At 36.3% G+C, this 23,990-nt stretch overlaps 1 protein-coding gene across 1 annotated transcript in view; it reads left to right on the top strand.

Moving 5' to 3' along the window:
- The window catches only part of RFT1 (RFT1 glycolipid translocator homolog), a 32,234-nt gene extending 14,714 nt beyond the window's left edge, over positions 1-17,520 (top strand). The window contains exons 8-13 of the mRNA XM_081935879.1: positions 493-543; positions 2,891-3,021; positions 5,658-5,802; positions 8,162-8,267; positions 13,298-13,547; positions 14,523-17,520. Coding sequence (XP_081792005.1) covers positions 493-543; positions 2,891-3,021; positions 5,658-5,802; positions 8,162-8,267; positions 13,298-13,547; positions 14,523-14,690 — 851 coding nt within the window. The 3' untranslated portion in view covers positions 14,691-17,520. The remainder of the gene's footprint in view (positions 1-492; positions 544-2,890; positions 3,022-5,657; positions 5,803-8,161; positions 8,268-13,297; positions 13,548-14,522) is intronic.
- The last annotated feature ends 6,470 nt before the right edge of the window (positions 17,521-23,990 follow it).

Genomic DNA, 23,990 nt, shown 5'->3' with positions numbered 1-23,990 from the left:
AGAACACTGGTTCTGAAATAAGGAGCAGAACCACTTCAACACTGTGTTCTTCTACTCCAACCCCAGAGTGGTTTCAAGATCCAAAAGTATACCATGAGTAATGGTCTTGCAGGCCGCTGAGAGATCAAGCGAGGAAGAATAGACACATCTGCTCCAATCAGAGGTCTTTCAGAAGGACAATCAGTGTTGTCTTGGGTTTATGCCCTGGTCTGAAACCTGACTTTAAAAGGTTATAATAAGATAATCCTCCAGGCCTCTCCCAACAACCTTTTCTAAAAGAGGGAAGTAGGAAACACGATGAAAACTGTCAAGATAAGATAGGGTAGAGTAAGGTTAGGTAAGATATAAGGTAACCTTTATTGTCACTTCTTTTTCTGTGAATACACTGTTTGAATTCAAATAAAGTTTCTTAAGCAGAGAAACTTCATTCCCAAGCTTGAGCAGGATCACCCCTTAAGAAAGAAACATTAATTTGAAATATTAATTCTATAGGTGAAAGATATGTGATGACTTTCCTGAATGTATTAAATTTTGGAGACCAAGGTAGGAAAAACTTTTTAAACAAAATTTACATGCATGGAAGAAATATATGTTAATATCTGAAAATAGTCTTAAAGCATTTTTATGTGATTTTTGAAAACGTTTGAGGTATTTTGTTGGTGTGTTATCTAATATCAGCTTATTATGAGACTAAGATTACAAAGTGTCACAATGATCGGAGTTGTGCAGTACTTCAATTTTAAAATCAAATGTTTTGGAACTGTCCAGACGCAAGTGGAGCATCTCTGTGCAACTCTTCAAAGTAACTGTCTCTTTTCTCTCCATATTGATATTGTGATATCAAAGTGTGGAATTTTATTATTTATTTATTTATAAAATTATTTGCCATCCATCTTGTAGCCAATGACTCTGGATGGCTTACAACATGAAAAACATTAATCATAATTACACATCAATTATAAAACAACAGATAAAACGTTATTGTCCGAGCAAAACAAATCTCAACACAAAATGACAACTTAATTAACATAGGTGCCTAAAATTTACAGTATCACTTTGAACTTTTGGACCTTGGAACTGAGTTTCCCATTAGAATCCCTCTGGCAGAGGCACTTAGAAATGCCACACTCATTTGGACAGTCAAAAGCCTCACATTGTTATAATGCTTTAGACCACTGGTGACAAACTGGCCGCATCATGTTGCCATCACGTGATGTTTCATGATGTTTTTCCCATTCGTGGAGTTGGGATTGGCATGGCCTGTACATAACGCATCTGGCCTGTAGGCTGCCGGTTTGACACCCCTGCTTTAGATTGTGGGACCTCTCTCTCTCTCTCTCTCTTTTTTTTGAGGAAGAGGGTGAGAAATTATTTAAAATGAACTAACAGGGAAGTGTCAAATCCCAATGCATGCATCATTCAATTTGCTTGCAATTAATACTGGAATATCTGGATATAAATACAGCAAATTAATACTTTAGTTATCAAGAAGGTCTGTTAATGTCATATATTTACAAAACTGAGGTATCTGTTATTAATCATAATAGTACAAGGCTTAAATTGAAGGAATAACACTAAGGCCATGCTAGGATATGGCTTTAATGTAATCACAGGAATATCAAATTTAGTGGGAACAATTATTGTATTCTCAACTTCATGAGGGATTCCTATTGCTTATACCGGCTGAGACTCTAAGAGCAGAGTGAGTGTATCCAGTTATAAATAGATCATGCAGAACTTGGAAAAAGAAAATGTGAAAAACAGTATTGTAATTCCAGAGGGTTCCTCATTTATTATCTAGCTATGTTCCAGGAGAGGATGGAGATTAAATTATAATCATGGATGAATCAATATTAGGGATCTCAACTGATGACCTGAGCAAAAAGGAGAAAGTGGGATGTAAACATTATCCCCAACTATTGATTTGTTTTCCTGTGGAATCTTTTGTGAATGCAGATGAATTATGAGGCAGGATTTTGTTTTCAAAAAGGAGGGTTGGAGGGAAGGAAGGAAGGAAGCCTAGGCATAGGCCTAACTGGTGGACAATATTAATGACTGCAGAGCTTGAAATCCCTGGGGAATGGCTGTCAGTAAAAGAGCTGTTGGTACTTCTGTGGAGAAATCAGAATTATGAGGAGTTGAAGAGTCATAGTCAGTATGAATTTATGAATAGATTGTGGCAGTTTCTAATTGTCTCCTAGTGATTCCATATGTAAACTTCAGTCTTGTAATGAACTGATTCTAAGTGTATACTTTCTCTTAATGATAATGACATATCTGATTCCATGTTAATGAAAGAACGAAATAATAGCTTATATGCTGCATTGGATAAGTTGAGACAATTGACTTTCCAACCTGGCAATATGCTGGTCTTTATTTGTCAGTGAGTTCCAAGAGCATTGAATTATAAAGAATAAGTCTAACACATCTGGAAAACATCAGATTGAAGATTTCTACTATAGTTCAATGAATGTGAAACAAATGCAAGGTCTTAGTGTTTTTAAAATTCTGCACTTTGAGAAGGGATCGTTTATTTTACTTGGAACTGAAAATGATTTTCCATTTGAATGAAATTAATTTGCCACAGTAATAATTGTTTTTTCATTAGTGTGCATGGAGTAGATTTCTCTATTAGGTTGATTGTTGTTATCATAATAAATTATTATATTATTTTTAAATTATATTGGCTCCCTGGGTTGCAAGTGTTATTCAAATAATTTATCTGAAACCTTGTAGAATGTTATTTTTAATATTTTTAATCTTAATATAATACTTGTAATATTTTTAATCTTAATAGAAACATGATTTAGATAGAGACTAATTTATATTGTGAACAGACATTAAGTTAGTAATAAATGTATTAACTTTATTTTTCTCCTCCTTTCCAAAGGTGTTTATGATATTATAAACAACCTTGGTTCTTTGACAGCTAGATTTATATTTTTACCAATAGAAGAGAGTTTTTATGTATACTTTGCTAAAGTTCTAGAACGTGGGAAAGATACTAAGTTGCAAAAGCAGGTAGGTTTAGTCTTATCATTTGTTAATTTAACACACTATAGAAGTAAAAAGGATGAAAGTATTGATCAGTGTTTTTTAAAGCATTAATACACGTTTTCACTAGAAAGTGAGGAAAACTGATAGATGTATAATTAAGCATAGAATGGAGAATGTAGGTAAGATTTTTTCTTCTCATGAAATATAGAACCTCTATATTATGACAGAAGGCTATTTGGTGAAATTGAATGGTGAGAAAATGAGGATGGGTAAAAGGAAGGAATATATTTGTTGCATTTCACAAATTGCTCTCTGAAGTTAATGGAAGGTCTAAAAGGCTGAGGGATAAGTGTATGGATGATATGCCTCAGAGTCAGCTTCCTCCACCATTAGTCCCTGGGAATAGCAACTGGAGGATAATGAACTCTTCTCAGAAAAATTTATTTGGCTAATTTCAGAACACAGTGCTGGTGTTCTGTCCTTCCAAATGCCTCTTTGTTTGTTAATTAGCTCTAAAGTACTTCACAGACTAAGTAAGAAAAATCTTGATCATGGTTTAAACAATATTAAAGGAAGCACACTGTCCTATAAGTGTGCAAATAAAGGTATATGTACAGAATATATGTATGTATGTATGTATGTATGTATGTATGTATGTATGTGTGTATATATATATATATATATATATATATATATATATATATATATATATATATATATATATATATATATATATATATATATATATATATATATATATATATATATATATATATATATATATTTGTGTTACAACCCCTGGTATGCCTAAATAGATCTATTTCGAGCTAATTAGCTCTCATCAGGTAGCCATACCCTTACTGGGATTAGAACCCAGTAAGGTGCATGGTCTTCTGTGATGAAGCCGAAGGACAGAAAAAGAGGGAGTGTGACCTTATCCCATATTTAGGCATACCAGGGGTTGTAACACAAATATATACTTATTTCCCTGGCTCAACTGATAAGGAAGAGAACCCGTGGCTTAGTGGTTAAGACTCCTGCCTAAGATATATACAGCCTGGGTTCTAATGGCTAGCTGATGAGAGCTAATTAGCTCGAAATAGATCTATCCTAGTCTCCCTTTATTTATTTATCAGTACAAATACAACACAAATATAAAAGGCAACATTAAAAATAAAAATATGGTTTTCTGCCTGCATGGTCTTCTGTGATGAAGCCGAAGGACAGAAAAAGAGGGAGTGTGACCTTCCTCCCATATTTAGGCATACCAGGGGTTGTAACACAAATATATACTTATTTCCCTGGCTCAACTGATAAGGAAGAGAACCCGTGGCTTAGTGGTTAAGACTCCTGCCTAAGATATATACAGCCTGGGTTCTAATCCCAGTAAGGGTATGGCTAGCTGATGAGAGCTAATTAGCTCGAAATAGATCTATCCTAGTCTCCCTTTATTTATTTATCAGTACAAATACAACATTATATATATATATATATATATATATATATATATATATATATATATATATATATATATATATATATATATATATATATATATATATATATATATATATATATATATATATATATATATATATATATATATATATATATATATATATATATATATATATATATAAAATTTGTTTTCTGAGGTGTATATGTATACATGTATGTATGTATATGTGTATATGTATATGTATATGTATTCTGTACATATACCTTTATTTGTATATATATAAATATTTAGCATATATAAATATGCGAAAATTATACTAGAATTTGTGATTTAAAAGCAAGATGTTATTTTCAATTAATTTCACTGTAGTAATTTTTTTTCAGTGAAAGTAGTCTGGATTGGATTGCTAGCTCTTGAATAAATATGAATATACATTTCATATAAGAGTTTATGAGTAAAATGCAAAATATTATATAGAAGTAATATTACATAATTTACCTACTACAGAGACCTCTTACTGCGGGAAAAAAACAATTGAAGGAGAGTGCTAGATGTGCTGTTTTGAATCCTGGAAAAAAGATCTAAATCTAAAACAAACAAACAAACAGTGCAAGATAATTAAGGCTTGGAAATCTATACGGCAGAAAGCTGGAAGATCATTAAATGGCAACAAAGATCATTTTCATTTGCAATCATCTGGATTTTTGTAGCCTAGATAGAGTAGGCTAAGTATCATGTTTATTTTAAGATCTGATTGATTTGCTGTAAAAGTAAAAAATAAAGTCTAATATAGTTTACTAGGAGTGTTGAGTGTTCTTGCTTTCCCTATATTGCATTTGAAGGTAGCTGTCAAATAGATTTACTTTCCCATAGCAGATTTCCTAGTGAAATTAAGATATTTTTAATGAAGCAATTTGTACAGAACAATTTACCTGTAAGTTTCAGCATATCATGTACATTTAAATGTGTCTACTATCAAACATATTCTATAAAAATGGCCTTTGATTAATTGTAATAACTTCACTGTGACTAAAAAACTAAACATAGCACCTTGTAAAGATGCCAAGAGTTCCCCATTGCCCTATAAATGTAATACAAATAGAAAATTGTATAAAATCTGATTATTCTGTGTTTACATTTAGCATAACAATCTTGAACAGTTTTATTGTTTATATTAAATAAATATATAATTCCTTTTTAGGATGAAATTTCTATGGCAGCTACTGTATTAGAATCACTATTGAAACTGGTGCTTCTGATCGGCTTAACTATTACAGTATTTGGTTTTGCCTATTCGCATTTGGCACTGGATCTTTATGGAGGATCAATGCTTAGTTCAGGATCAGGTAGTACTTATTTACTTTCTGAAAAGTACTTTCATAAATAAAAAAATGATGTTTTGAAGGCCTCTTTGATAGACTTTTATCTCTGGAAATGTACAGAATATTTGGAAGAATTAATGCATAGCAATCATGTTACGTGATCTAGTTGTCTAGATTTTTGCTGCCCAGATTTAGATTTAGTACATGTTGTTAGAACTGTGCAATGACCTGAATTCAAAGGAGAGAAATGAGTCAGAGTGTGTGTAGACATTCATGTCACATTTATCTGCCCTTCTTTAAATCAAGCATCTATTTTCAACAAGAACAGGAAAAGATGCACATTCTTTCCCTTCAAATCTGGTTTTCTGAATAGACATGCTTTGTGCATCTGGATTTTTGCTGTTATATTGAGACATTACACATACAACCAATGAGGTTGCAGTGCTATGAATACTGGGATGATTTTCTAGGTGCTACATCCAGAAATGGATTATCTTCCTTTGATGGAAAGATCAGCAACCATTTTGAAAGCAAATTCTACAAGTGGGAAGGGAAAGTATGCCTATGTTATATAACAAGAAGCAATGGGTGGAAACTAATCAAGGAGAGAAACAACTTAGAACTGAGGAGAAATTTCCTGACAGTTAGAACAATTAATCAGTGGAACAGCTTGCCTCCAGAAGTTGTGAATGCCCCAACACTGGAAGTCTTTAGGAAGATGTTGGATAGCCATTTGTCTGAAACGGTATAGGGTTTCCTGCCTAGGCAGGGGGTTGGACTAGAAGACCTCCAAGGTCCTTTCCAACTCTACTATTGTATTGTATTGTATTATATTGTTAGTGGTTTGCTTCTGTACTCAATTCATCTTTTATAATTGGAGAAGGAAACCTCTGTTCTCTAGACTTTGCTGAAGTAAAGCTTCTAGCTTCCTTCACCACTGGGCATACTGATTAAAGTTGCACAGGGAGCAGTAGCCCAATAACATCTGGTGGGCTGCAGGTTTCACCCTCATAATTTAAAATAAAGCCGCAACCTTTCCCTGATAAGTGAAAGAGTTGCTACAATTGAAATATCTATCAACCTATCTATTTATTTGGTTTGACTTTCTATGTGGTATCTTCATATACTACACATACATTTATATAGCTTTCAATGGCTGACTCAATTTTTAATATAAAATTAATTTTGGAATAAGCAGAATAGATTAATCAATTGTCTTTTGGCATCTGCCACTTTTGTGGAAAAGATGTATAATTCTGCTAATGGATTGCACATTAAAAGCAGCCATCTGGCTTGCAACAGGCTTTTTGAGGCCTTTAGTTTGGCTAGTAAAGCTTTCTCTGACATTGATGGAGACTAAGAAAAGGAGAAGCCCAGAGCTGTCTTACCATATATAGCAAAGCACAGCGATGGCGAACCTTTTTTGGCTCATGTGCCGTAAGTGAGGAGAGTGCAGGGGGATCGTGTGCAGGCGTGCTGCACCCATAATGCAATGTGCGAGCCCCCCAGTATGCATGCACGCACTACAGGCGCAACCCCCCCATTTTTGCATGCTTTTTTTGCCCTCCCCAGGCTCCAGAGGCTTTATAGGAGCATGGGGAGGGGGAAAACAGCCTCCCCCTGCCCCCCCCCCCCCGGAAGCCCTCCGGAGGCTTCAGGGACCTTCAGGACGCTTCCCTGAAGCCTCCGAAGCAGTCAAAATGACCCTCCGAGCAAACCGAACTTCCGGTTTGGAGGGTCGTTTTAAGTGCTCCGAAGGCTTCAGGAATCGTCAAGAGGCTTCCCTGAAGCCCCCAGAGCAGTCAAAATGACTCTCTGAGCAAACAGGAAGTCCGTTCCCGAACTTCCGGTTTGCCCATAGGGCCGTTTTTTTGCGCTCTGGAGGCTTCAGGGAAGCTCATGAAGCCTCTGAAGGGCCTCCGGGAGGGGAGGCTCTTTTCGCCCTCCCCAGGCTCCTATAAAGCCTCTGGAGCCTGGGGAGAGTGAAAAATGGCTTTAAAAACGGGTGAACTCAGCTGGCCAGCGCGTGCATGCGCGCTGGCCAGCTAACAGGGCAGCGCCTTGCGTGCCCTGACAAATGGCTCCGTGTGCCACCTGTGGCACGCGTGCCATAGGTTCACCATCACTGGCATAGCATATAAATTTAATAACTAAATAAAAATAAAAAAATGCCTCCAGAGTTTAACCCATATTCAAACCTAATTATTGATACTATTTCTTATACTATGTTTGCTTTGAAATTGAACATTTGAATTAAAGTAAAATTTTAAATTGCTAGATTATAAGTTGATTGTATTTTATAATTTATTAATATTTTTATTTGCATTTGTGTACAAAATTAAAGTTATGTGTGATTAATTTACTTGTCACAATGTTTAATCAGGTCCAACTCTCCTTCGTTGGTATAGTTTGTATGTCTTGCTGCTTGCTGTTAATGGGATAACAGAGTGTTTTACATTTGCTTCAATGTCTAAAGAAGAAGTGGACAGGTAATGTAAAATTGCCACAATTACCAAAACTTAATTTTAATTCTACATTGTTTGTAATTTTGAATGAGAAAGAACTTCAGAATAAGTAATAGCTTAAATTTGATAGCTACTCTCCCATGCATAGGAAAAAATATTCATTTACACAAGGAGCTATTCATGAACTGAAAGATCTAATATATCTGGGAAGTTTACTGATTGTTAGACAAGTAGTTTATGTACATAACTCACCTAGTCCCTGAAGATGCATCTAGATGTATAATCAATTGGAGTTGAAGAATTGATTTTAATTAAGCTTCTCAAAGTCAAGTTAGGGGTGTCCCCACTAAATGAAATTGCACACCTGGATATTGCGAGGGTTGAGTTTGAACATGATCCTGGGTATGAATCTTCTATTCTTCCATTCATTCCATTAATCCTACCACTTAGGCATAGGAGATATTCCTGAGTACAATTCTTGAAAAGGACAATGATTTGTGAATTATTTATGCTACATTGTTTTCTAATAAAGGTAGTCCTTGACTTGGGACCACAATTGAGCCCCAAACTTCCATTGCTAAGCAAGATGGTTAAGTGAGTTTTACTCCCATTTTACCACCTTTCTTGCCACAATTGTTAAGAGAATCACTGCAGTTGTTAAGTTAGTAACACAGTTGTTAGTGAATCTGGCTTCCCTATTGACTTTGCTTGTCATAAAGTTGCAAAAGGTGATCACGTGATTCCAGGACACTAGAACTGTCATAAATATATGCCAGTTACCAAGTGTCTGGATTTTGATCACGTGACCATGGGGATGCTGCAATGGTTGTATGTATGGAAAAACAGTCTTAAGTCATTTTTTTCATTGCCATTGTAACTTCTAACAGCCAGAAAATGATAGCTTATCAGTTGAAAGCTACCTCTATATCAAAGGGCTGAATTTCAAGTCTGTAGAATAGAATCCTAAGGTGTATTTGCGGGGAGGTGTTGGTTGAATTGTGTAGAATCTTAGTTAGTTCTTTGATGCAGTTCCTATGCATATTTATTTGCCTGCAGCAAAAAAGAAACTCATCCAATTACAACAGAATTTATTAACTGATCTTCATTATGTATAACAATATTTTTAAAGAAGAGTTAAGAACATTCTAGTTATAAACTTTTAATTAATTTGTATGTGCCTGATTTGTATTTGGAGCAGGAAAAATAGTCAATGAACAAAGGCTTTCAGAGTTGTTCAGGCCACAGAATCTTCGTTAGAATTTTTTAGAATAAAACTCTATGGAGAGGTATATAAATCTTAGTGCTATTAATATTGCTAACCTTTGGTACCTGCTTCTGAAAGTTAGCTGACCCACTCTGCTGGTTTCATTAAACCTTAGAAAAATTACCATGCATCCCCAAAACTGCATTCAAGTGATTTCCCTCCCACTTTCCTCTCTATCATAAAACTCCATAAAGTTTTCATAGAACTTTGGAAAACCTAAAGCAGCATTCTTCCTGTAACTTCCTATTTTCAATCTATAGGCTAAGGTTTGCAAACTACAGCAAATTCACACTGCTTCTTCTATGTTTCTGGTTTCTTTCTTTCTTTCTTTCTTTCTTTCTTTCTTTCTTTCTTTCTTTCTTTCTTTCTTTCTTTCTTTCTTTCTTCCTTCTTATATTGTCTTCATCAGTCTCTGAGTTCAACAATGACAGAACTTCTGATGTACTGCCTTCCCTAAAAAAATGGGATACATTCAGATATATCTGCCTTGAAAATAATCCTTGTTCAACTGTATAGCACAATCAAACATCAGCATATGAAATTTGGTTATTATGTCATAAACTCTTTTATGGCAATTTTAATGTCATAAAATGTTTTATAAACTTTTATAAAATTCCATGAAAGGCATGGGTCTCAGATTTTAAACACATTCTGTAAGTTATTCTTTTTGGTTCAAAACACTTTGCCCTATGGTGCACTGCTTTGCCCAGTTAAAGGTTACCGGAAAAAAAGAGCTTCAGTAGTATATAGATAGGCTTCTCTGCCATTTCCAGTCACCATTTAGCTGAATATTTCTTATATAGCAATAAACATACGGTTACTGCTAGATATGGTTCGGCGGTTTGAATCACTAACACCGTGTAATAGAGCGAGCTCCCGTTACTTGTCCCAGTTTCTGCCAACCTAGAAGTTTGAAAGCATGTAAAAATTCATGTAGAAAATAGGAATCACTTTTGGTGGGAAGGTAACAGTGTTCTGTGCACCTTTGGCATTTAGTCATGCTGGTCACATGGCCCCGGAGACATCTTCAAACAGCACTGGCTCTTCGGCTTTGAAACGGAGTTGAGCATCATCCCCTAGAGTCGGGAACGACTAGCACATATGTGCGAGGGGAACCTTTACCTTTCATATGATACCTTTGATATGGTCCATTATGTTTATGATAATTCTTTTTCAAGGAAGATATACATCTGACTCGGTTTTTTAGCAGTCAGTGAACACCTAACATTTGCTTATAAGTAGCCATCCACATAGCTAAAATATTCAGGTTTTCAAATATTCCTAGTGATCCCTCATTGAAGATTTTTATCTGTATGGTGTCTTTTAGTCATATTATTCTGAATGGTGCATTATGTAAATGTACAGGGATACAATAAAATGCTAGTCCACATCAATGGTTCGTAAAATGGTAGCAGGAACTTACTGATAGTCTTTTTAAATATATAAAGTGCAAAGTCTTAAAACTAAGCATGGCCATTAGGATTTTCTTCTCCACATTCACTGGTGTGACGAAAGAAATAAGATACCCTTGGTCTCAGTGGGCAAACTCATTCTGCTTGATCTTGAGTGCCTGACCTTTATTGATACTGATCTTTAAACCTTGTACTCACTCCACAGACTCTGCTAGAAGCAGAATAATTATTCCTGAAATTATAAGTTTCTGTGAAAGGGTTAGCCTTTAAAATACAGTGCAGCTCTTTCTTTTGAGAATAAGCTTCATCATAAAGGTCTGCTTTAGGTCTTTCGGTTATGGTTGTGAACTAATTTCAGTAATGCGACTGGCATAATAGTAGCTGCCAGCCTCCTGTTAACTTTGCTGTGACATCACTATATGTTGTGGAGGTCTTGTACATAAAAAAATAAAACTTTCCTTCTAAACTTTATAACTTTACTTTATAAGTAACACTTGTTCAGTGAACCTATTCTGTTTTTTTTCTGAAAAAATTCTGATGCTACATATGCTAACTTTATTGACTAAGGATATGTCTCTTGTATATTTCAGTCAAATTTAACTTTATAGAGAACTTATCCCACTGAAAAATAAATGATTAATTAAACATTTTAACATTTTGAATTACATATTTAAGATAATGTAGGCTTCTCTGCAAATTCCTGTCACTGTGCAGCTTCCATAATTTTGTTTTAAATTGACTTTTGATCAAGTAAAATACATTTCAGAGAGTCGTAAGATGTGATTAATTGTAAATTCCCAGTAAAGCTATCCTCTAGTGTGAAAGGCAAAAACCTTGAAGACGTTCATTATAGCATTCTAGTTCAAGATCGGAATGATATTGAATTAATCTTCATTTTCATGAATTCGTTATTAATTCCCACTTCCCATGCATGGGAGTCTGTGCATTAGAGGACTTTCTTAGACAGCATATGCGTGTGAGGAAAGTAGAGACACTGAAATATTAAAAGGTTATTTAAGATACTATTTAGTTCAGTTTGATCAGTGGCATAGCAAAACAGTTCTCTGTACATAAAGGTATGGGCAGAGAGAAAAGGTCCTGTTATTAAATATTCCATTTTAAATTGACATAAATAGATGTAACTATAAGCTTATCCACATAACAGAAATATTAATATTGACAGACAGTCCTCTAAAAACGCAATTACCATCAATGCATATTTGTGGTTGCCTTACTTTTCAATTCAGTTTTTAGACTTTATCAGCTTTTCAGCAGAGCCTTTTTTAAATTAAAAAAACCTTAATAAAACTTACGATGGCTGCTTGTGTGTTGTTATTTATATCATCCTTATGTCCATCTCATTTTATATCATCTGGTTTGGACATAATGCCAAACTACTTTTTTAGTATGACATACACAAACTTTCTCTCTCTCTGGAAGTATGTCAAGAGATCAGACATTTTTAACCTCTTGTTTAATTTACATATTTTTATCATTATAGCTAAGTCCAAAACTAATGTTAATCTTTGTAATAATAGTTAAGGGACTAAGTCAGGATCAGCAGCTGTGGTTGGTAATTGGTTTTCTATGCCATAGCTATATACCTCAGTTTGCTATACTTTGGATGTAATGATAAACTGTGCTTAAATTAAATACAGGCCTGAAAGCCTTTAATCTTTTTGAGGCTGCAACAAAAGATAGAAAAAAGAGAAGAAAAAAAAGATGCAAAAGCTCATAATTTAGTACTGAGACTCAATGAGGTTTGTACCTATAATAAAACATTTTCTCAATGTTCAAAGCAGTGCATACATTGTATCTCATACCTACTTACAGTGTGGATCTAATCTGTGTCTCTTTCATTATAATCATTTTATATGTATTTTTTTCCACAATAGTCAATGTGTTTTTCTTCTTTTAAGTTTTTGGAAGGTGGGGTCATAGATGGGAGAAAACAATAAAACTATTTTCTCTTCTAGCCATATCTGGAATATTGCTGCTCATAAACAAGATTAATAAATTGTCTGGAATAGGATTGAACTAAAGGATGGTCAATTTACAAAAGTCAGACATACAGAAAATGAGCCAAATACAAATTTGACACTTGAATAAAATTTCATGGTTTAATTTACTTCCTGAGTTGGTCTCAAGGAAGGGAACTGAAACTCACCTACTCCATATATCTACATTACAAGATGTTTCAGCAGTGCCCTGCTTTTTTTTTTTTGGGGGGGGGGGTTCCTAGCCAATGAGATCTGCATATGGAACAAGTTAGAGGTTTACTTAAAAATAGCCTAAAAGTAATTCCATCTCTAAAACCTTAAATTGCTGAGATGCTGAAATGTGTAAAACGTTTTTACTTCTTTCATTTTTGTTTTTAGGTATAACTTTGTCATGCTGGCTTTATCCTTTGCATTTCTGTGCCTGTCCTATTTCTTGACCTCTTGGCTAGGGAGCATAGGATTTGTCCTTGCCAACTGCTTCAATATGGGGATCCGGATTTTACACAGCCTCCACTACATCTATAGATACTTTGAATGCAGCCCTTACAGACCTTTGAAGGGCCTCCTTATTTCACGATTCCTGGTTGTTGTTTATCTCATCAGTGGGATGAGCACTAAGGTTTCAGAGGTGGGTGATATTTTTTCTTCCACTTTGTTTCATTTGGACAAAGCAGGTGACTAAACTAGCACTTCCTTTCACCGTTCGGAGAGTCGTTTTTTGAAGTGCCCCTTTAACCCGCTAGGTAAAAATAGCTGCATCTTCTGAATTTGTCAACTTAAAAGACCCTTTTCTGGGTTTCTGACCCTAAAGAAAACAGTATTGTTAAATAAATTGCATCATAGTCATAATAATAAACAAAGTGAAGAAATGACCATATTGCTGTTCCTTATATACAGATCATACTTGCAAATAAATCTGAACGAATGGGGTGTATGTTTCCATGTACTTAGTGTGCCTGCATCTACCTATGAAATAGGTGGCATGTGGTTCATGTTTTTAATTCCATAAATGGTTCAGAAATAATGCCAATAGGGGATCAATTACCTTTATTAAAATGATTCCAAAGGTTTGAATAAAGCTCTATACCTGATTATTATGCCTGCAGTGTCCCTAGCAGCTTCCATTCTGCTAGAGTTGTGAATGGTTTTGGATCAGACATAACTTTTAAGTGATATCTGAACTGTTTGAGCAACAGTGGCACAGTAGTTGGAGTGCAGTAGTGCAGGCTACTTCTGTTGACTCCCCGCTGCCTGCATTTGGCAGTTCAAATCTCACTAGGCTCAAGGTTGACTCAGCCTTCCATCTTCCGAGGTGGGTAAAATGACGACCCAGATTGTTGGGGGCAATATGCTGACTCTGTAGACTGCTTAGAGAGGGCAGTAAAGCATTGTAAAGCAATATATAAATTTAAGTTTTATTGCTATTGCTATATACGAGGCAATTTTGCTATATAAGACAATTTTGCAAGAAAATGATTAAGAAACAGGTTATAGTCTGTAAGTGATATCATCTTTCCTTTACCTTTGAATCAAAAGCATTAACCTGGTGGTAAGATATGTTTGCTTTCTTTGCCATAGTAATTTCAGTTTCTTTTCTTTATAGGTGTTTCTGTGCTGTGATAAAGGGTGGATGGCCAGATTAATTCATGTCACAGTTGGAGCACTTTGCCTTATGGCAACTCTCACGACAATATTTTTTACAGAGACAAACCTAATTCATTTTGTTAGAATGCATATTTTATCAAGATATTCCAAAGAACAATTAAAATAATGCTAAGTTATAATAATAATTATTATTATATATAATTAATAATGTTAATTTGATAAAGGGATTTGTATTTCAATGGATAATTATTATATAAAGATGTAATGTTTCTAATGATTATCTGATTGAAATTTTGAAACAGCCATACAGGGAATCCTCACTTAATGACCAGTCAATATTATCATTTAGCTACCATTCAAAGTTACAATGGACCTCCCCAGAACTACATACAACCTGATTTTGAAGTTCAGATGACTGTACTCTCCTCTGGGTACATGGGATTGCATTCTGAAGCTTGGCAACCAACTCACAATTATGGTTGTTTACTGCATCCTGTAGTCATATGGCATTTTTATTCCTGGTTTCCAACAACAACAACAAAAAAAAGCCCATTGGGGAAAACAGGTTTTATTTTACGACCATGGCACTAACTTAATGAATATGGTATTTGCTTACAACCGCAAACAGGTTGTTAAAAACAATCATGGTCACAAGGTGATCCTCTAAACAACAACTACCATGACTTAACCACCATAATTCCAGGTTTAATTAGATTAGTAAATTGAGGACTACCTGTAGGTGATGACAAAATTAGATTTTGAGCCTGATACATTTTAAATTGACAACTTTGCCAGGTGCCAGCTATTTGTGAATGGAGTTATTTTCTAAATATATTTTATCCTGGAGGTTTCTAAATATATTTTATCCTGGAGGTTACTACTTCAGAGGGTTCTGGTTGTTTGTGATGACTTTTAATGATAAACATGGAGGAATTTAAATGTGAGCCAGTGTGGTGGACTACGAATGAATAAAGTCAAGTCCTGCTCCTCAATTAGGCACGGAAGCTAGCTGGGTGACTTTGAGCCAGCCATTCTCTCTCTTTGTTTAGACTCGAAATTCAAAAAAATCTACTCAGACCAGTGGAGTAAAATATGGTCCATAACCTTCAATGAAGAGGATTTCATTGAAGATTCTGTGAGGACTGATGAAATGATTTGAGCTGATTATAAAAACGTGGTGGAAATATACTTTTTATCTGTCAGATGAAAACTGTTTTGTTAATGGGAAGGGATAACCAGATATTATTCATGAGTTAAAATAGTAAATTAACTGTACTGCTAAAGCAAGCATAAAGTAAGCATATGGGATTTTTTTTTGTTAAAAAAACATAATTGACTGTCAGGGATTTTACTTCATTTTTATACAAGACTTAAATATTGTAAATGCAAATATTAATATGTATCATAAATATTTGAAATGTAACATCAAGTGTTATTTCCTTACAGCAATTCTATTTTTTAAAAAACAATTCACATGATACTATGTTGATTGTAATATTTAATAAGGAAATTATTTGGAAAATTAGAACAAAAGCCACATTAAAGTGTTAAAAATAAAATATGGGAAAACTGATATACTGATATCTATAACTGTAGCGTGGAAATCATTAGTAACGTAACATTTAAAGATACTGATTATTTTGCATCAGTAAATAAAGCACAAATGTAAGTGTTTCTATAAAACATACAGCTAATATGTTTCCTTCGATTTCAGATATTACATTTCAGTAGCAAGGCCCAGGTAAATCATGCTTTGTTAAAGCCACGGGCAATTGCGTATCATTAAATCACTTGGTATAAATATCATTAATCTTTATCATGTTCAAGCTCCAAGAAACCTTGGAAGACACATGCGATTTGTTTTCTTGAGTAACAAGTGAGTGTTATTTTCAGAAGCAATAGGAATAGCTGATCTTCCCATGCCGTATTCCTGCTCAGAGCCATAAATGCTCTACAATAGGGGTGTCAAACTCAAGGCCCATGGGCTAGATCTAGCCCGCAGGGTACTTAGATGTGGCCCATGGGGCTGCCCTGGAAACAGCAAAGGACTGGCCCGCGATGCTTCTGCTAGCGAAAACCGAGCTCAGGAGGGCTACACATGGCCCTCCTGAGCCTCGTTTTTGCTTGCAGAGCATTTGGGTCACCATAGATGCCCCCAACATGAGTGATATCTAGCTGGTCACGCCCACCCAGCTTCCTGAGGTCAAACACAACCCTGATGCGTCCCTCAATGAAATCGAGTTTGGCACCCCTAATCTACAATCTCTCGCACAAGCTACTCTGCCATTCCACAGCATTCTTAGTTCATAGTTGTAACTTTAAGGGTGTGATGACGTCTAGGCTCAGAAGGACCTAGTAAAGCTAGTTCCCTCTCTGCCTCTTTTTGCCAATAATACAGGAGTACTGGATTATAGCAGCCATGTTTTGTATTTTTTATTTATGAATTTAATTCTAGTGTTCTGAGTTCATAACTGTTACATTAAATGATGTGTTTTTGATGAACTGAAGGCCTTTTCATTCCTGAAAAATGTTTCAGTATTCCTGTGAAAGATTGGCATGCACAGGATGCATTTCAATCAAAGGTTGGTAGAAATATTGGCTTCTGTTTCCTACTATAGAATATATTGCTGCTGCTGCCTGGTAAATTTATGACTGTCCTTTAAACAGCTTCCCCAAAGGAGAGGAATTCTCCAAATGTGTTTGATTTTAATGTCCATCATTCTCAAAAATCTGTCTACGTGATACAATCTAGTGAGTAACCTTTGGACAGGGTAGGAATTGTAAGGTATTACTTTTACAATTATGCTTTGTGGTGTGATCTAAGCAAGGCATTTAATGTTATTAAAAATGAGATTCCTAATTTCAATAGTTTTGGTTATTAAAGTGTCAGTGGGACATAAGCACAGACTGAAATGGGTTAGGCACAAATATTCAAATAACAAGAAGGTTATAGATTGGTTGTATGTGCTCTCTTGAAATTGCAGAACAAATAAAAGATAAAGGCTTCTATAACCAGCAAGCATTTTTGAATATATTGTCAATTAAATGAAATTGTAGTCTTTTTTCTCTATGCACAAGTCTGTCTGTCTGTCTGTCTATCTATCTATCTATCTATCTATCTATCTATCTATCTATCTATCTATCTATCTATCTATCATCTATCATTTATATAAATAGGTTTTATATAATTTTTTCACAAAATATATTTTAATAAAGCCCAATTAAAGATGAATAATAGCAGAAATATGTTTGGTGAAATTCAGAAGGGAGGCAGTTGCTGATACCAAATTGCATCTTCTCTCACTGTTCATTTGCTTAATGGCAGCCAGTTCTACTATTTCATTTTAGTTTTCAAATAAAAAGCCATGAAATATCAGGGGAATGCAGCAGTAATGAACCAAATTGATCCATTAATGAAATACTATTTTAATAGTATATTAAGAAGCTTGCTTTAAAGCCAGTAACAATGAAGGAAATTGGTTCAAGCGATGCCTATTCTTTAGAAGTAGCTCTCTTTTTACATGGCTAATTCGTGAAGGTATTTACATTTATTAACTTTTGCCCTTGGCAAATGTAGCTCTTGAGATGATCTGCAAACAAATCATTTGGCAGTGCTTGCACGGCTGAATGAATGCTAAGGATAGAATTTCTAGTGCTTCCCCCTCTTAAAAATTCATATGGCCATGTACTTTTCAAAAGTTAATTTGATTTTGAAACGAAGCAAATGATTGCTGGGCTCACTTGGATATGTTGGTACTAAAGAAATTACTCATGCAATTAGGAGGATCTTTTTCTTGGCTGTTGTGATCAGTTCTGCCCACTCAAGGTTGATGCAGTAAAACCTTTGTACCTGAAGCCCAGAGTTGCCAGGTGCTTTGCTAATTGCAGCAAAGAATTTGGCACACTTGCTCCTATTTGCTTGTGGATTTTGATAAATCAAGCAGTCACTACCGTTGGTAAGTAAAATCTCATCCACGTGTCCATATAGCTCCCTTCTGGCTTACCCTGACTACCAAGGCCATGACAGTTCATAAATCTAGGTGCACTCTATAAAGCACAATGGCTTTTGGCAGTGATGGCTAACCTTTCGGTCCTCGTGTGCTGAAAGCGTGCATGTCCACCCACACCCATAATGCAATGTGCATGTGACACCCCCCCCCACCTGGCCCATTTTGGGTCTAGCAGGCCTTGAAGCCTTATGAGACCAAAAACGGTGTGGGGGACGCACCACCCTCCCCCCGTCCTCCCCACATGTGTGCACCTCTTCCGCATGCGTGTCAGAGCCCTGAAAATCAGCTGGCCAGCGGGAAGCACGGCTGTATGCGCGGTGGAGCTGATAGTGGCTACGGCTCGCGTGCCCGCAGAGAGGGCTCTGCATACCACCTGTGGCACGCGTACCATAGGTTTGCCATCACGGGCTTATAGGTTCAATACCCAGTGTAGAGGTATAAAGAGCAGATCTTTTTTTTCTTCCTAGTATTTTCTTTCATAGCAATTTGTGTGTGTGTGTGCTCAACCTAGTATTGTTGGTTGTGATAGGAATTGATGAGTTAGTTTTTCAACTGAACCTGATGTTGCTGGTTGAGAAAAAGTGACTGGTCCAAAGTCACCCAGCCAGCTATCATGTTAAGGTAGGACTAAAACTCATAGTCTCTTGGTTTCTAGCCTAGTGCCAAAACTAGTAGGCCAAATTCATTTTCATACAATATTAACTATAATGGTTATGCACTTGATGAGTGCCAATAAAAATAAACCAAATCATGCATTACCTACTGATGATAAAGAAATGTGTTTAAAACTAATGACTGAGGCTGCTTATGCAGTAACCAAAAACAATTCAGCATTTAATTGATTTCACATCTGGAGGGTAGACTCCAGGTTAATATCTCTATTGTAGTTACGATGATTTTCAATCATTCTTTTATTAAATAAGTTGAATGTCATGGATTGCTTAGAGTAGCTTAGCTCATAACAATTCTGGCAGATTTCAGAAAAAAAAAGAACGCCTATTGGAATTTTAATCCACTTTGCACTCACAGCTTGTGTATTCAGCTTGATGCCAAACATGTCTCTACTGAAAATGTAATTATTCTTTTGAATGTGCTGGTTTTATTCCTCTGGTGGTTTGCATCTAGCAAAGTCTTCTTGAGAGGAGCCCATTAAGTTCAACAACCTATGTAAGGCTGAGTTAGGCTAGAACAGAACAGGTGCTCAAGAGCTAGTATCTAATTACAACAACGGGACGCAGTTATATAGAAACAAAAAACAAGCTAAAAGCATCAGCACAAGAAACAATGGAATCATTTACTCAGATGAGGACAGTCAGCTTAATTTGTGGAAAATAATGGTCTCCACTGGAACGTCATTGTAGCTGAAGAAAATAGATACTGAAAACCTGCATTTCAGGCACACATTTGCAAATAAATAGCTTTATTTCTCATTGAACTAGTTAAAAGTATCAAGGAACTGAGATGTCAGCAGATCCATATACAGCTATCTTCACTGATCTTGAATTCACCAAAGACAGAGCACAAAGTAGTCCTAGCTTTCTCTCTGCCCCCCACCTCAAACTTACTCTGAAGAGTTGACTCCCCTGCCTCCTGGCTGGTTTGCCTCAATGAAGAACCTGCATAAATGTTATCTTGGTTCTTGTTGTTTGTCACCTTCTCTCTCATTTCCTCTGCCACTTGCAAAAGCTAGAAGAAGCTTTGGATCAAAGGCTACCTGGATGCAGACACATCTTCCAGATTTTGCAAGCACTAGAATTTCTCATGTTGGCTGGGGATTTCAAGGAATTGAAGTCCAGAAGCCACAAACTTGCTAAGGTTGAGAAACTTTAAGGATTCTTGGAGTGTCGGAAGAAAGTATTGAAGTCAAACAAAACCAGTAAGGCAGCCCATATTAGAAGTGAGCAAGATATTAATGGAAGGTTTGTATAGCCCTAAACAACGAGTTTCTGTTTTTAGACCTAGAGTGTCATAGAATTCTAACGTTGGTGAAACTATAGTTAGAATGTAGTATCTTAAAGACCATTTTACTTCAAACCCCCCAGCAAGGCCATCTGGTTTTTCTGCCTGCTTTCACCACCACCATGCATACAGGTGATAAGGAAATGGGGAGACAGAGTCTTCTCCCATGCTACCCAAAGTGGCTCTGGACACAAAACAGTTTTAAAACCACAGTGTCTGCCTCCTAGCAAACCTGGAATTGGCCTTGGTTTCCTATATCAGATTTCAGGTAACTATCATATTGTGGGTCATGTTATACTAGACTCTATATGACAAACATGTTTATAGATTGTAGTGGGCATTGCTTTTGCCTAATCTTGTAAATATTTGGAAGTATAAAATAAATCAGGAAAAAATTGTTTAGGAAAAGCACTAGTAAAACAATCGTTACCTTTCACTTCAATTATATATGTCCATGATGGTGAACCTATGACACACATGCCAGAAGTGGCACACAGAGCCATCTTTCCGGACACGCAAGCCATTGCCCACTGCTCTTCTGGGTTCTTGTGCTGGCCAGCTGGTCTTCAAGCGTGTGGGAGCTCTGGAAATTGGAAGAGCAGCTACCCGGTGCATATGTGAAAGCATGCAGCTGCTCTTCTGGTTTTTGGCACGCGTGCATATGCGAAGACCAGCTGGCCAGTGAGCATGCGCACACCAGAAACAGAAGATCATCTTCATGCGCACACCAGAAACAGAAGATCATCTTCACGGCACACCAGGTGACTGCTCTCCTGGTTTCTGGCATGCGTGCGCATGTGCGCTTGTGCTCCCATTTCAGCACTCTGTGCTGAAAAGGTTCACCAACACTGATAATGTCAAGCTGGCCTCCTTCAGTAACCAAGAAAGAAACCACTTAACTCCAATTTGCAGAATTAAGAGTACTTTTACTGGTTATGAAAAGATAGTAGCTAAGCAAAGCAAGATCTGAGGCAAAAGCGCGCGAAATCATATATATCAATACGTGACCAACCCCCACCCCCTGGCAACCCTCATCCCACTGTCCAATCTGTAAATCCCTTAGGTGTCATGTGAGTTCCATCTTCAAGGAGCATCATCAGGTAGGTATGCTGACGGTTGGCCTTGACCGAACCAGCATAATCTCCAGCATATGCAGTAGACGGTGAGACCAAAACTCCCACTTTACAATCTCTCCTGTACTAAAGCTTCCCCTCCCAAATACCAGCCCCCCTCCCCGTTTCAATGGCAGCCGAAAGCAAATAACGAAACAGAGGCTGACAGATATATGTAATTCCTTGCAGGTACTCAAAACTTTTTGACTCATTTATTTTACTTTAAATATATGCTTTATTTGATGAAGTTGTAACACAATACAAAGTAAAAATCCCAGTCCTACAGTCTGCCCTTGCTATAACTACTGGCGTTGTACTAACATTTTCAATATCCCACAGGGTTATTGCTGGGATAAATTAGAGGAGTGCTCTATATGCTGCCTTAAACTTCTGGAATAAATGTATGTGTATGTGTATATGTATATAACATTTATATATTCATTTTATAATTACAGTAGAACAAGTAGTGATAATACTTGACTTTTAAAATGATGGGTTCACATATTCCTTTTCATCCTCGCAACACTAATTAATACGTGCAAGATGGTATCTTAAAATCTCAGTGTGATCCTTCAATATATGGACCCATGAGTAAAGTTTGGAGTGAACCAGTCTGAGCATATTCCATCTTATAATGGTTTTTCCATTTTTCTTGCCAGAATTAGTCCTGATCCTTTTAATGTTTATGAACTGGTGTTACCCTTAAGTGCTGCCTTTCATGATGAGCCAACTTTTTTGGAAAAGGGATGAAGGCATGTGATCCCTGCAAATATTTATCTAATTGTAGCCTATAGGTTTTTTTTTTTTTTAATTTGACAAGGCAATGTTTATGTAATAACTGAAACCGAGACCAAGAAAATGATGTCAAAGGGTGCTAAGCAAATAACACTATTCTGATAACAAATTGGTTCAGCCACCAAGATTGAAGTAAGATGTTTAAGAATATGTGCCCAATCATTTTAATCGATTTCATAAATTGCTTCTGTGGATTTGTTTAAGTTTTTCTGCACCTGTGAAATAGGTGTGAAGAAAATGCAGCCACTGAATATAATGTGGCTTTGTCATGAAAGCAGCTGATGCTGTCACTGAATTCTGGATGGAATAGGAAAAGGGGAAAAAAAGGTAGATATAATGCTCCATCTGTAATATGGCAACATTTGGCTGGAAAAACTACTCCCTGATTTAATTGTTGATCACCGTATGTTTTGGAATATTATCTATTGATCAGATATTTTAGTTTTGCTGAGCAATACAATCTGTGAGTTATAAATAAGTTTGCCCAGTTGTATTTGCAATATGTGTAAATTGCCACTAACCATATATATCATTTTCAATATGCACTTATTGTCAATTGCATGCTGCTATCAAATATAAATATCAAGGGTCAAAGTTCAAATTTTGAAATACAATATATGAAAGCTATCAAGTATTTATCTGGTGGTAATTTACCAGGAAAAAAAGGGACAGAAAATATTTTGCTTTAGATTGGTTATTCTGTGTCTTCTTTACCCATCTCGCCCAGCTCTCTTTTCAACAGCATTGCCTGAATGCTAAGGCTAAAGTCGACTCGAGGAATACTATCATCAGGAAATTGATGAACGACACATGGGGAACTCAACCATCTACCTTGTGCACATCAGCTTTGGCCTTGAGTGTCTCTGCAGCAGAGTATGCTGCTCCAGTGTGGCACGCATCTGCAGATGTGAAACAAGTTGATATCGTTGTCAATGAAACAGTACTCTTAGTCACAGGTTGTCTTAAACCTATACCAATTAAGAAAATATGTCCTTTCACTGGCATTTCCCAACCTACAATCAGGAGAGAAATAGCAGTAGATGCCGAGAGAACTAAGCAAGAGAATGATCTTCAATATCCTCTGAATGGACATATGCCCCAAGCCCACTGACTCAGATCTAAGAACAGCTTTATGGCAAGAACAAACATTCTTGAGGATACACAAGAACAAAATCGAATTAAAAGGTGGAGGAAGGAGACCATTGAGCAAGGGATAACATTACTGGAGGATATGGCTGAAGGATCTGACCTCCCTTATACTTCTTGTAGGATACAGATTGGGTTGAGAGTTGGAGTGCCTAAAAGTAAAACCAATATGTTCAAGTGGAGAATCTTAGAAGATTACAACATGCTGTGTGAATGTGGAGAGACACAGAACCTGGCCCATCTGCTGGTATGTTGGGTACTACCAGAAACCTGTACCGATAATGACTTATTTTTGGCCAATGACAAAGCCAAGAAGATGGCTTCATTCTGGCAGTTTTAAAGCTTGATCTAGCCACAAAAGAAGAAGAACCTGTCTTGTATGTTTTACAGGCGGCTAAAAACATCCCCTAATCCAGGGTCAATCAAATCCAGGGTAATCAAACC

This window comes from Natrix helvetica, assembly GCF_964273705.1.
Source record: "Natrix helvetica genome assembly, chromosome: 1".
Lineage (NCBI taxonomy): Eukaryota > Metazoa > Chordata > Lepidosauria > Squamata > Natricidae > Natrix > Natrix helvetica.
The sequence above is the reverse complement of the archived record's forward strand: the minus strand, read 5'-3'. Positions and strand labels throughout refer to the sequence as shown.